This window comes from Rhinoraja longicauda, chromosome 8 (genome assembly GCF_053455715.1).
Source record: "Rhinoraja longicauda isolate Sanriku21f chromosome 8, sRhiLon1.1, whole genome shotgun sequence".
Taxonomy (NCBI): domain Eukaryota; kingdom Metazoa; phylum Chordata; class Chondrichthyes; order Rajiformes; family Arhynchobatidae; genus Rhinoraja; species Rhinoraja longicauda.
The window spans coordinates 21,947,586-21,961,871 of record NC_135960.1 but is presented as its reverse complement, the minus strand read 5'-3'; the positions used below and the strand labels follow the sequence as shown (position 1 = coordinate 21,961,871).

Sequence of the window (14,286 nt, the reverse complement as noted above, 5' to 3'; positions counted from 1 at the left end):
GCAAAAGGCCGAGGTCTTGCTGGTAAATTCCAATGGTTCCCAACAGAACCGCGACATTTACGTTAGAAAAACTATACAGGTTTTGTGCCTGAACATCATGAAAGGCAGAGGTCCCAGACCTTTTTATGAATTCTGAATGCCAAATTTGTTGGTTCAGTCCACTGCTGTGCTGTATGTAGTATCCAATGGCTATGGTTCATTTTGCAATGTAGTGTGATTTTGCCTCTGTGCTGATTAAACCTGGCACAGGATCTGCAACAATAACCTCAGTGGGGTTTGTAGTGCTGTAAACAGGAGGGACATTTAAAAGCAAAAAAGGCAGCAAAATTATTTTTAACCGTTATTTTGATTTGGTTTAGTGTTTTTAGCTCTCAATGTGTTTCGACCTGTTGTGTATTTACTTTTTTCATGAGTTTATTTTCTTTGAATAGTTTTTTTAAATGTCTCTGACCTATAGAAGAACTTAAATTATCCCCTTAGCTTGAAGCGTTGGCAGAATTGGGGCTTCATTAAATAACACATTTAAAGGCACATTTTGAAAGCAAAGCTTCTTCAGCACTCTAAGGAAGCCTATTGCTGTGTACCTCGACTTTCAGAAAGCCTTCGACAAGGTCCCACATAGGAGATTAGTGGGCAAAATTAGAGCACATGGTATTGGGGGTAGGGTACTGACATGGATAGAAAATTGGTTGACAGACAGAAAGCAAAGAGTGGGGATAAATGGGTCCCTTTCGGAATGGCAGGCAGTGACCAGTGGGGTACCGCAAGGTTCGGTGCTGGGACCCCAGCTATTTACGATATACATTAATGACTTAGATGAAGGGATTAAAAGTACCATTAGCAAATTTGCAGATGATATTAAGCTGGGGGGTAGTGTGAATTGTGAGGAAGATGCAATAAGGCTGCAGGGTGACTTGGACAGGTTGTGTGAGTGGGTGGATACATGGCAGATGCAGTTTAATGTAGATAGGTGTGAGGTTATTCACTTTGGAAGTAAGAATAGAAAGGCAGATTATTATTTGAATGGTGTCAAGTTAGGAAGAGGGGATGTTCAACGAGATCTGGGTGTCCTAGTGCATCAGTCACTGAAAGGAAGCATGCAGGTACAGCAGGCAGTGAAGAAAGCCAATGGAATGTTGGCCTTCATAACAAGAGGAGTTGAGTATAGGAGCAAAGAGGTCCTTCTACAGTTGTACCGGGCCCTGGTGAGACCGCACCTGGAGTACTGTGTGCAGTTTTGGTCTCCAAATTTGAGGAAGGATATTCTTGCTATTGAAGGCGTGCAGCGTAGGTTCACTAGGTTAATTCCCGGAATGGCAGGACTGTCGTATGTTGAAAGGCTGGAGCAATTAGGCTTGTATACACTGGAATTTAGAAGGATGAGGGGGGATCTTATTGAAACATATAAGATAATTAGGGGATTGGACACATTAGAGGCAGGAAACATGTTCCCAATGTTGGGGGAGTCCAGAACAAGGGGCCACAGTTTAAGAATAAGGGGTAGGCCATTTAGAACGGAGATGACGAAGAACTTTTTCAGTCAGAGAGTGGTGAAGGTGTGGAATTCTCTGCCTCAGAAGGCAGTGGAGGCCAGTTCGTTGGATGCTTTCAAGAGAGAGCTGGATAGAGCTCTTAAGGATAGCGGAGTGAGGGGGTATGGGGAGAAGGCAGGAACGGGGTACTGATTGAGAGTGATCAGCCATGATCGCATTGGCTCGAAGGGCTGAATGGCCTACTCCTGCACCTATTGTCTATTGTCTATTGTCTATAACACTGCTGGACTCTAGTATGCTTTGGGCCAGCAAGACAGGAAGTCCTCATCTGGGAATCTGGAGACTTCAGGTACTGAGTTTGGGAGTGGTAAACAAGGCTTCTGCTACAGTATATCAGCCTTCATTAGTCAGTGTGCTGAGTATAGAAGTTAGGAGGTTATGTACAGCTGCACCAGACATGGGTGAGGCTGCCTTTGGAGTATTATGTTCAGTTTTGGTCACTTTTCTATAAGAAGGATATCATTAAGTTGGAAAGATTAAATAGAAGATTTATTAGGCTGTTTCCAGGACTAGTGGGCCTGAGGAAAAATAAAAATTATATATATAGTTTTAAGGAGGGTTTGGAAAGATTTGATAGGAACATGAGGGCAACATTTTCGATCAAAAGATGGTGGGTATATGGAATTAGCTGCCAGATGAAATAATTGGAGCAAGTACTGTAACATTATTTAAAAGACACTTGAACAGGTGCATGGATAGGAAGGGTTTAGAGGGATATGGGCCAAAAGTGGGCAAAGGGGACTAGTTTCGATGGGGCATTTAGTTGAAGGGGTTGTTTCCATATTGTATAACTTTATGACTGGTCTGAACCACAAAAATAGAGGCTGAGGTGTAAATTATCTGCGTGGCCCAGTACTCTTTGTGAAGACTTGCAGAATCTTAATAAACAAATACTAGTGAGATGCCGAGGTTTGCAATCTTTGATCCAGCGAGAATATCCTCCATCGCTGACCTTTGATTGTTGTCCAGCAAAATACCTGTAAATTTGCTTGTGTCCATCAAGCAAATGGATGGATCAGGGTAGCTTATGGCACACCATAAAAATTAGCAAGCACCCTGGCACCTACTGTCAAGGCTCAGAAACAAACCTTTTGATTTCAGTATACAGTAATGAGGACTAATGGAAAAAGCAGAAGTATGGAAGAAAATAAAGCAAAATATCGAGCTGAGTCACACTACCTTTCTTACTTTCAATAAGCACAAGTGGAAGTGACAAAACCCTTAAAAAGGAAAATGCTGCTGTGTTTGCAAATCTCAGGCAGACTTAATTAGACTTTCATCATCAGTTGAAAATTAGTTGTTCTCAAAGTATCTGAAAAGGATCCTTCTAAGTGAGCAATTAAATAAATTAAATTAACTTAATTAAATTAAGTAAGCAGTAAAGGTTAGAAAACATTATATGAGTTGGTTGGATTTTTTTTGTAACTGCTCATTTCTTACTGTTAAGCTGCACCCTTTTAGTTTGTGTGAAATCAAACAAATCCCTGGGCTTAAAAATGAGCACGATTAGACGCACTGCTTTATGGAGTTCATAAATTATTTATCAAAGGTAAAATGTTTTAATGTATTTTATTGCTTTACAAATGTAACTCAATGTTCCTTTATTTGGTGCATCCCTTCATACATAATAAGATGCACACACAGCTGCGAGATATTTAACCAGAGTGAAGTATTTGCACGCAGAACAGTAGTTTTACATGTTTGCATTTATAAACGTCATACATTTTACTGCAGTTAGGCAACACCTGTGATGACATATTTGCACTGTACATATGTTGATAAATACTAAATTTAACATTTAATTTAACACTGTCAAATGGCTAAATAACTACATTATGTGTTAATTTTTTTATGCCCCATTGTTGTAATATAGTTTTCTTTTTGATTTAAGGATCGTACAATAATAAATGTTTGAAGTTTAGACTTCTCTGTTTATATTAGAATTGAATATATTTAATCAAAACCCAATACCTAAGAACGTAAAAGATGATAATTGAAATTTAATCTAGAAACATATGTATGTGTAAAAAGGTCTAATAATGAAATTCGCTGAGTGGGCATTTTCCACATTTTGTAAAATGTTTCAAATCATAAACATCGTGCATTGTCCAGATCAATTCCATCTTACTGGGGAAAATAAAATTTCACATTCTGGTTTCAAGATCACAGACACTAGGAATTAGTGTGTGTTGGAAACACAGTATTTATTTTAACAAACTAAAATTAATCCGAAGGTCAGGGAAGAACACTTTTCAACCAAAAGTGTACATGAATAGCAAAGGTTTAAAAGAAGCTGGGCCACCTGCGGGCAAATGGGACAGGCTTAGATAGTGCATCTTGATTAGCATGGACAAGTTAGACTGAAGGGCCTGTTTCTGTGCTCTACGACTGGAAATATTTTAAAAGGTAAGTGAAACCAAGCACTTGTGATTAGGATACTCCAAGCCTGCATTTGAAAACTCTGAAGGCTGAAGAGCAATTAAGGAGTCCACGTTCAAACTCTCAAAACAATATTATAATAATAACATGTAAATAAATGGCTTCAACGAAGATGGCGATCAACCCTGGTGACTCTTTGTGTGCTAGTCATAGAAGTGGATCTGCAATCACGCATTACAATTACACCACTCTTTTAAATCTCCGCTCTGGCAGCAACATTTCTGGACACTGTCAAAGGCTCTATAGTAATCATGTATTGTCTTTCTGCTGACTTGCTAGCATGCAACAAAAATGTTTCACTGTACCTCGGTACATGTGACAATAAACTAAACTAAACTAAAATAAGAAAGAATGAGTGTACTGCTAAAAAGCAATGCTGAAAAGCAAATGTTATCTTTGTTCATATTTTAAAAGTCTTGCCCACAATGTAAGCTTAGGTTTGGCTGATTTAAAAATAACAGTTATCAGTGGAAACGAGCAAGCAGCTGGAGGAACTCAGTGGGTCAGGCAGCATCTGTGGGGGGAAAGGAATGTTGTTATTCAACCATCCCTCACTGCTGCCCCTCTGTAGTTTCCACTCCTCTCCTACTCTCCGACAATGTTATTATTGGGACTTGCTATTACACCCCTGCATCCTTCTTCATCCGAAATGTCGACAATTCCTTTCTCGCCCTACAGATGCCCCCTGACCTGCTGTTGTTCCTCCAGCAGTTTGCTCTTTGCTTCCGATTCCAGCATCTGCAGTCTCTTGTGTTTCCATCGGTGGAATAATTAAGATTAAGCAAAATAATTGACAGGAGAAAATGCACCTGTTTATAAATGAGTTAGCTTTGATTCCGCATATTTCTGCTGCCACATCCATTTCATTCAAAAATTCTTATTAAATACAACTACACATTGAAATTTTTCTGTGATGTTTTATTGAAGGGTTGCACAACAAAGGGAGGACCATGTATTCAGTTTCTAAGTTGCTTTCTTTGTGTCTTCTACTTTATTCTCAGTATTTATACTTTATTGACACATACACAGCCTTTTATAAAGAAGCAGTTTTACAGGACCACATTTCCAAAACACACTATATTCATACATTAAAATGTGTTTAACCAATTTTTACAATCCTATATTATGTTTTGGCTAGTTGATGAACCTACTTTGCAATACTTATTTTTATTCCTCCACCCCCCACAAAGAAAATTCCCTATAAGAACTTTGATTATGAATTAATGTGCAGATTTGACATTTAGAAACATATTCATTCTCGTAACAGGGAGCTGCAATCAGAATATAAATATGCAGTTCAGCCTTAGGCTAATGTTTCAGAGACAAAGTTTTATATCTGCATACATTATTTTTCTTCTTGCTCTGAGGACTGTTCAAAACTGACTCTCCGTTTTACAAATGCTTATCATGCAATTACACTCTCAGATGCTCCCTTTGAGGTAGCAGCTGCGCTAAACCAGATGTGCCTGTCTTAAATAGTTACTATCATTATTAACCCATGACATTGACTATGTATAAATAAGTTACATACAGAATGGCAGTCTTCACCCATCATGCCATGGCTATTTTGTTAACCAGATGAATAATAAGGGGTTTCACTGTGATAATTGTAGTCAGGACAAACCTTTTGCACAAGTTTATAATCTACACTGTAGAAAGCAATATATATGCATATAACCTTGAATGGTTTGGAGCATAACCATGACACATGACTTTGGGTCTGCTCCTGATAACATATCTTTGAAGGATCATAATTACACAGCGCGGTCTTCTTTGCTCTGTCTGTTTTCTCGTACTCAATTCGACAGTTGAACGTCTTGGACTCCTTGGTCTCCAGCGTTGACTGCTGAGAGAAGTCAAATTCCACAACCTTGGACGGTGGAACGAGGCTTACAGATACATTGCCAAGACCAGTCGAGTTGTGTCTAAAGTACACACTAAAAGTCCCATTCCCATGGTCAACTATCTTCCCAGTAATGAGAAGATTCAATTTCACAGTTTTGATGTTAGAATGGAAGTCACCCCACCCAAACATTTTCTTGAACTTTCCTGTTTTAACAATGGGCCTGCGTTTGGTCCGTGAATGAGATTCCCGAGTATCTGTTAGGTTATTTAACCATGTCCACAAGTCATCGGAAATTTTTATCCATGGGTTATGAGTGATGTCCTGTTTTGCCTTCGGGATCTCCTTCACAAACAGTCGCAACGGATTTACTCTCTGTGGAGCAGCCAAATTTTCAGCAAATGTTGGACCAGCTGCTTTGTGTCGTAATTCCAACAATTCCAGTCGTCCTCCTAAAGGATTCTCATGAGAATTGATCTAGAATAAAATAAAATAAAGTGTTAATACAATTTAACTCTATTGTGCATTGTATTTGCATTTGATACTCAGATTGCCACTTTAAGTGGCTGTTACCACTGCATTAATACTAAGAAGGTATGGAGTACACTAATAACTAATAGGTTGCTCTGTGTAGAAACATTGACTAGTTGCAGCATATTGCAAGATCTGACTTCCATGTTTTCTCACTGCATTGCAACAGAAGGGAATGCACTGGAGAGCAGATGCCAGTCTATTTGGGCTCAGCACTGTAATTGAAAGTATTAATGTTATTTACAATTATACGGTCATAAAGTCATAAATGATAGGAGTAGAATTAGGACATTCGGTTCATCAAGTCTACTCTGCCATTCAATCATAGCTGATCTATGGGGAGAAAGCAGGAACAGGGTGCTGATTCTGGATGATCAGCCATGATCATATTGAATGGGGGCGCTGGCTCAAAGGGCCGAATAGCCTACTCCTGCACCTATTTTCTGTTTCTATCTCTCCCTCTTGACCCCATTCTGCTGCCTTCTCCCCATAAACTCTGACATCTGTACTAATCAAGAATCTATTTCTGCCTTAAAAATATCCACTGACTTGGCCTCCACAGCCTTCTGTGTCAAAGAACTCCACAGATTCACCACCCTCTGACTAAAGAGGTTTCTCCTCATCTTCTTCCTAAAAGAATGTCCTTTAATTCTAAGGCTATGACCTCTAGTCCTAGACTCTCCCACTAGTGGAACCATCCTCTCCACATCCATTCTATCCAAGCCTTTCGCTATTCTATGCAACAAAGAACATGCAGATTCACTTACTTGTTTAGTGAAGGTTGGCAACTCCATCCCAAGAAACATTGAGTTCAAGGGCGGTTGCTAACCTCGCGGATCTGAGGCTGGATTCACCATACTTGCCCGCTTGGCTTTAAGCCAAACATTGCACAGATAGCAATATCTCTCATTTGAGTCAGAGCGTCATGGAGCTACATACTGTAGCACAGATGGCCAAGGATGGCAAGGTTTGAGAACCTTGGATGACTATGGATCATAGACTATGGTCAAAAAGGAAAAGGAAGCAGAGGTAAGAATTAAGAAGCTGAAATCGAATAGGGCCTTTGAGGAGCATAAGCAAAACAGGAAATAACTCAAACAAGGACCCAGGGGTATAGGTACATAGTTCCCAGAAAGTTACATCACAGGTAGAATGGGTAGTAAAGAAGGCTTTTGGTACATCAACTTTTATCAATCAGGGTATTGAGTAGAGAAGTTGGGACATTATATTGCAGTTGTGCAAGACATTGGTGAGGTTTCATTTGGAGCATTGTGTTCAGCTATGGCACCCTTCTGCAGGAAGGACGTCATTAAGCTGGGAAGAGTGCAGAGCATATTTATGAATACATTGCCAGGACTCGTGAGCGTGAGCTAAGGAGAAAGAATAGTCAGGATAGGATTTTTTTCCTTGGAGTGCAAGAGGTTGAGGAGTGTTCATTTAGAGGAGTATAAAATTAAAAGGTGAACAGATAAGGTGAATGCGCAGGGTCTTTTACCTGGGGCAAGGGAGTCAGAGGACATAGATTTAAGGAGAGAGCAGTGAGATTTAATCAGAACCTGAGGGGTAACTTTTTCTTTCAGAGGTGGGCTGGGCTATGGAATTAGCTGCCAGAGGAGGTAGTCGAGGCAGGTACGGAAATAGCATTTTAAAGATACTTGGACAGGTACATAGATCGCAAAGGTTTAGAGAGATAATGGATAAACACAGGTCAATGTACAATGGGATCTTGCAGTCCAAGTCTATAAGAAGGTTTAGACTTCGTTGTTCAAGTGTGGACTCTTATTGCGAGATCAAACGTAGACCTGGTGATAATTTTGCCTAACATCTTCCCTCAGTCTGCCTGGACCTACCTGATCTCCCAGCTGCCAAACACTTTAATTCCCCTTCCCATTCCCACACTGACTTTTCTGTCCTAGACCTCCTCCATTGTCAGAGTGAGGCCAAACGCAAATTGGAGGAACAGCATCTCATATTCGCTTGGGCAGCTTACAACCCAGCGGTATGATATTGATTTCTCTAACTTCAAGTAACCCTTGCATCTCCCTTCTCCCCATCTCTCCCCCACACGAGTTGTACCAGCTTCAAAGTCGTCTTATTGAGTCTCATTGTCTTTACTCGTTTTCACCTAGGCCACAGCTAACCATGGCCTGTTTTCTTGATCATTGTTACTTTTTTGCATACCTTTCACTCATTTGCTCTATATCACTCTTCATCACCATCTATGTCTCTCATTTCCCTTTCCCCTGACCTCAGTCTGAAGGAGGGTCTCGACCCAAAACGCCACCTATTCCTTTTTTCCAGAGATGTTGTCAGACCCGCTGAGTTACTCCAGCTTTTTGTGCCCATCTTCCACTTATTTCATTGACCTGTCCTTCCTCTCTCCGGCTTTCCTTTTCCCGTCCCTCTACAGTCAGTGTGAAGAAGGGTTCCGACCTGAAGTCTTACCTATCCATGTTCTCCAGGGATGCTACAGGACCTGCTGAATTACTCCAGCACTTTGTGTCTTTTTTGGTGGAAATGTCAAACACTGGCAGGCATAAGTTTAAGGTGTGAGGGAAAAAGTTTGAAGGAAATGTAAGATTACTTTTTTTTTGCACAAAAAGTGGTAGGTTCCTGGAATTCACTGCTAGGGGAGGTGGTAAAAGCAGAGACAATAGCAACATTTTAGAGCATTTAGACAGACAGGTAAACAGGCAGGGAATATTGAGAATGCAGACCATGTACAGGTAGATGGGATAAGTGACTTTAGATTCATGGTTGGTGCAGACACAGTGGACTGAAAGTCCGGTTTCAGTGCTTTATAATTCTATGTTCTATTAGTTGCAGCAATGAGGCCGTATAACATTGGTAGCCACAAAACTTAGGTGTGTCTGCAGGGATTCCTTGGGAGATGAATGCAAGGCATAGGCTTAGTCAAGAACAATCCAGCCCAAATCTTCTAGATGACCGATATGCCACATAGATCTCCAACAAAGCAATGTACATTTTGCATAATAGTGCAGTGAGAAATTTTACCTATTAATTTGAGCAAAAATGTATAATTTATAACCCACAATTTCATTGTGTGAAAGTAGAACATTTTGCAAGCACTCCGCTAATCTCCACCATCATCTTCTCTGCTACTGCAACTTGTCTTCCTTCATTCCCATTTCTGACACCGTTTCAGACTTGAAACATAAACTCTGTTTCTTTCTTCCACAGATAATATCTGACCTGATGAATGTTTCCAATATTTTCTCTTTTATTTATGATATCTAATATGTACTGTTTATTGGTTTTCATTATGTGAAAGTGCCCAAGGCCTCTACTTCCTCAGAAGACTAAGGAAGTCTGGCATGTCTCCAAGACTCTTAGCAACAGATGCACTGTATAAAGCATCCTATTGGAATACATCGCTGCGTGATGTGGTAACAGCTCTGCCCAAGACAGTAAGAACTTGCAGAGGTTTGTGGATGTAGCATATTCCATCATGCAAAAACAGCCTCTTCACCATCAACTCCATCTACATTTTATGTTACCTCGGAAAAGCAGCCAACATAATCAAACATTTTCACTCCTTTCATTCCTTCTCCCCTCTCTTGTTGGGCAGAAGATACAAACATTTGAATGCACATACCAGTAGATTCAACAATAGCATCATCCGCACTGTTATCAGACTACTGAATGGTCCTCCCATAACCGAAGTTTTAGTCTCGATCTTCCAAACTACCTCGTGCGGACCTTGCACTTCCACTGTAACTGTAACATCATAATGCTGTTATGCATAAGGCATAACACCATATTCCACCCTCTGGTACTTTTTTCATTGCACTACATGTTGTACTTCAATACATTGATTGTACTAATGTGTAGTATAATTTGGCTGGGTAGCATGCAAGCAAAGCTTTTCACTGTATCTTGGTAAACGTGGCAATAATAAGCCAATACCAATACCTTAGCAGTAAGTGGCAGATACTGTTATTTTTTTTGTGCCTGTCTACTGGAAACTATCAGCTGCATGTCGTTTAAAAAATAATAGGTTTCCTAGATCCTCTCTCCAAGCAGCCTCAATTGGGCTCATTATTTTTTTTAATAAATAATTTTCCTTCAGAGGACCACACACCACAAGACATAAATAGGTCTCCGGAATAATTAGAGCAGGAATGCAGCGGAAACTGTTATTTGTTATACATTATTAAAAAATCATCAAAATGTCTTGATCAAACTTTCTTACTTCATTATGTTACAGGAGAATGCCTACAATTTTTAACACGTACAGACCTCCCAACATTTGATTTTACAAATTCAGAATTTTGATGTCCAAAATTCAGAATTTTACATCAAAATTCATATTATGGATGCATATAATGCAACTTTTCAGCAAAAAAAAGTATGCACGCCAAATGCGCGTACGTGTGAAAAATGACTATTATTTCCAACAGTCTGTAGTTCTTGGACTACATGTACAATGTCAGGCCTATCATGAGTATATTCTACTATTATAGAAAGGTTATTGAACAAAAATACTTTTTACAACAAAGAACTGTTTTTTCCTCTATTTTGCTTTTTCCTTGCCCATCCCAATTCTCTTGGTATTGAATAAAAGAAAAATGGTCATAACATGTATGACTAAGTTATGAAGAAAGAGTTTCATTTAAAAAACTGCACATACCTAATTTAATTGAAGACATACTTGCTCCAGTGGTCTTCAACAGCAAATCACAATGGTCCATGTCCCCCCAACCCTACTCCCCCCAAACCTACTCCCCCCATCCCCCCTCTCCCCACCCCCTACTTCCCCCCACCCCACCCCTCCCCTCCACCCCTCCTCCCCTCACCCCTCCCCTCCACCCCTCCTCCCCTCACCCCTCCCCTCCACCCCTCCTCCCCTCCACCCCTCCTCCTCTCCACCCCTCCTCCCCCCTTCCCCCCAAATCCACTCCCCCACCCCTCCTCCCCCATTCCCCTCCCACCCCCACTCTCCCTCACTCCCCCACTCCCCTCCCTCCAGGGGCGTGGCTGGGCGAGCGGCGAGACGAGGTCAGCGGCGAGAGGCGAGGTGAGGCCGGGCCAGCGACAAGGTGAGGCCGGGTGAGTGGTGAGGTGAGGCGTGGCTAGTGGCGAGGCTGGGCCAGCGGCGAGGCGAGTACAGCGGCAAGGTGAGGCGAGGCTAGCGGTGAGAGCGGGCCAGCGGCGAGGCAAGGCGAGGCGAGGCGAGTACAGTGGCGAGGCCAGGCTAGCGGCGAGGCGAGACCAGCAGCGAGGCTGGGCCAGCGACGTGGCGGGGCGAGTACAGCAACGAGGCCGTGCCAGCGGCAAGGTGAGTACAGCGGCGAGGCGAGACTAGCGGCGATGCCGGGCCAGCGGCGGAGTGGGGCGAGTACAGCGGCGAGGCCGGGCCAGCGGCGTGGCAGGGCGAGGCGAGGGGCGGGGTGAGGGGCGGGTCGGGGCAAGGCGAGCGGCGGGGCAAGGCGAGGAGAGCGGCGAGGTATGTGTTTTGCGGAAAAATGTGAGGCGAAATCGGAATGGCGGAAATGAAATAAGAAAACGGAAACTTTCTGCCAAATTCGGACGGGTTGGGAGGTCTGCACGTTTAAAGTGAAACATGCCTGCCAAATGTGTACGTTTTCATTCCTTTGGACAGGATTTCAATGCAGCTCATGGTCCAGAGATAAAAGTCTCCCTATGCTGATTGCAAGGATTTCTGAGGATTTCTGGGATGTCAAACTAGCTGCAAAAAGAGATGAGTTTTCAGTAGCAAATTACTCGGGATTTTGCTCGATGCAGTTGAGTTAGCTTGGCTCCAATCGTAACTCATTTTCCTCTTGTAGTAGCAAATCCCATAGTACTATTACCTTCATAAATCGATAGAATCATAGAAGCTTGGAGTAATACAGGACAGAAACATGCCCTTCGGCCCTCCTAGTCCATGCTGACCAAGTTGGCATTCTGGACCAGTTCCATTTGCCTGCATTTGGCCCATATCTTTCCTGTCTATATATCAATCCAAATGACTTTTGATGAAATCTTCAAGTCAGGTTCCATTAATTATCTATACTTTCTGAAATGAAAAGCCCAAGATTGGACATTTCTTAAAATGCTCTACTTGTTCAATGTCACCTCCATGGGTTGCAGTTTAATGTGCCTAAATGCAAAATACAGGATCAATTTTAATTTTACCTACAATTGTCATCTATTTGCACTACCACTCAGTAAATTTGGATCCCACCATGAGAAATCCTATAAAATCGCAACGATTAAGGTGTATTTACTGTCTAATGCGTCTAATACATACTGAACAGCTTCTGCCATAAGCCCTTCCTTCCTGATAGTCTATTTATACTGAAGCAAAGAAAGATCTGCTGGAGGAATGCAACAGGTCAAGCTGCATCTGTGGGGGAAAGGAAATGTTGACAATTTAGGTCAAGACCCTACATCAGGAATGATGTCCCAGAATGTCAACAATTCCCTTTCCCTCCACAGTTGCTGCTCAGCCTGTTGAGTTCCTCCAGCAGGTTCCAGCATTTATAGTTGTTTGTGTCTCTTGTCTACTTATGTCCTCTGGTTGGCTTCTTACATCCTCCTATAGTTTTCAATAGTACTCAACATGATCTGCCATGCCTCCAAATGTTATGCTGTCAGCAAATATAATCACCCTGCTTCTAATGCCAGATAATTTACATCACTAATACATCACAAGTTCTTCACCTGGAGATTGGTGAATGTATAAAATCTCCAACCCAAAGAGATTTGAGAAGGTTTGGTCAATAGAGAGATTGGTGGATTGAATATATTCAATAGAGAGATTGGTGGATTGTTAGATATTCTTCCACTGAACTCATTTTAACCCAACTTTCCATTTCCCCTTCGATCTTATAGACCATTACTCTCCTGATCAACGCGCCACATGGGATTTTTTCAAACATTTAAAAAAATCCATGTCAACTTTGCTATCCTCATTTACCCTTCTTATTATCTACTCAAATGTTGGTCATGCTTGATGTTTCCTTAACAAATCCACATTGTCTGTCTTTATCCTCCCATTCTTCAGGTTTACTAATATTGCTTTCAAAATTATAAGCTTCTCCTTGTAATAATGCTACTTTTAGTAACACCCATTGTTAGATCGCCATTCCTATGAGTCATAAAATAAATATTTGTTCATCTCAATAATTTATTGAGATGTTTAACTACCATCTAAATTTTTATCCACCATTATGTCTTTTAATGCGGTGTCCACAAATAATGCGGCTATCTTGTTCGTCATAGTTTACAAATGTTCGACTTGCGTAAAACCTGTACATAAGAACAAGTGTTTGCGAGATCAGTGGTGTGGATTCGCTAGCTGTTGCAAGGCTGCAGGCATCTATTACTGAGTGGGAATATGGATCATGGCCACATTTCTGACATGCAAACTGTTTGGGTTACAACCAGTTCACAGGAGCAGAACAGTGCCACAGCCTAGGACGACCGGCATATTATAAACGGTTTGCTTTACTAATTTCAGATTTAACTAGTCAATATACGATCTTGTTTCCCTGGAGCTTCCTTTATTACAAGGCTATTAATTAATCTTGATTCGAGCTGTGGAGGCCCATGTACAAAGATCATTAAAATGTCATGGACTTTTGCAGAAATTAATTAAAAACGTTGATGGAGTGTTAGCCTTTATGTCTAGACAATTAGAGTACAAAAGGGTACAGGTTTTACCACAATGCAAATTAAAGTGTGGTTAGACCACAACTCAAATACTGTTCCTGTCACTGTCCCTTGCAAAGGATAAATTGGCCTCGGAGAGCATGCAATGTAAACCTCCGGGATTAAATTATGAGTAGCATTTACACAAAGAAGGATTATATTTTCTTAAAATAGAAACTAAGAAATGATTTGATTTAACGTTTTAAGGGAATTAATGCGAAATGATAGGGTTAATGGAAATAA

General features: G+C 41.2%; 1 protein-coding gene across 3 annotated transcripts in view; it reads right to left on the bottom strand.

Annotated features, from left to right (window-relative positions):
• Positions 1-4,905: 4,905 nt before the first annotated feature.
• The window catches only part of nxph2a (neurexophilin 2a), a 103,842-nt gene continuing 94,461 nt past the window's right edge, over positions 4,906-14,286 (bottom strand). For all 3 annotated transcript variants that reach the window (XM_078404419.1, XM_078404416.1, XM_078404418.1), the window contains exon 3: positions 4,906-6,312. In XM_078404419.1, the coding sequence (XP_078260545.1) occupies positions 5,563-6,312 (750 nt within the window). In that variant the 3' untranslated portion in view covers positions 4,906-5,562. The remainder of the gene's footprint in view (positions 6,313-14,286) is intronic.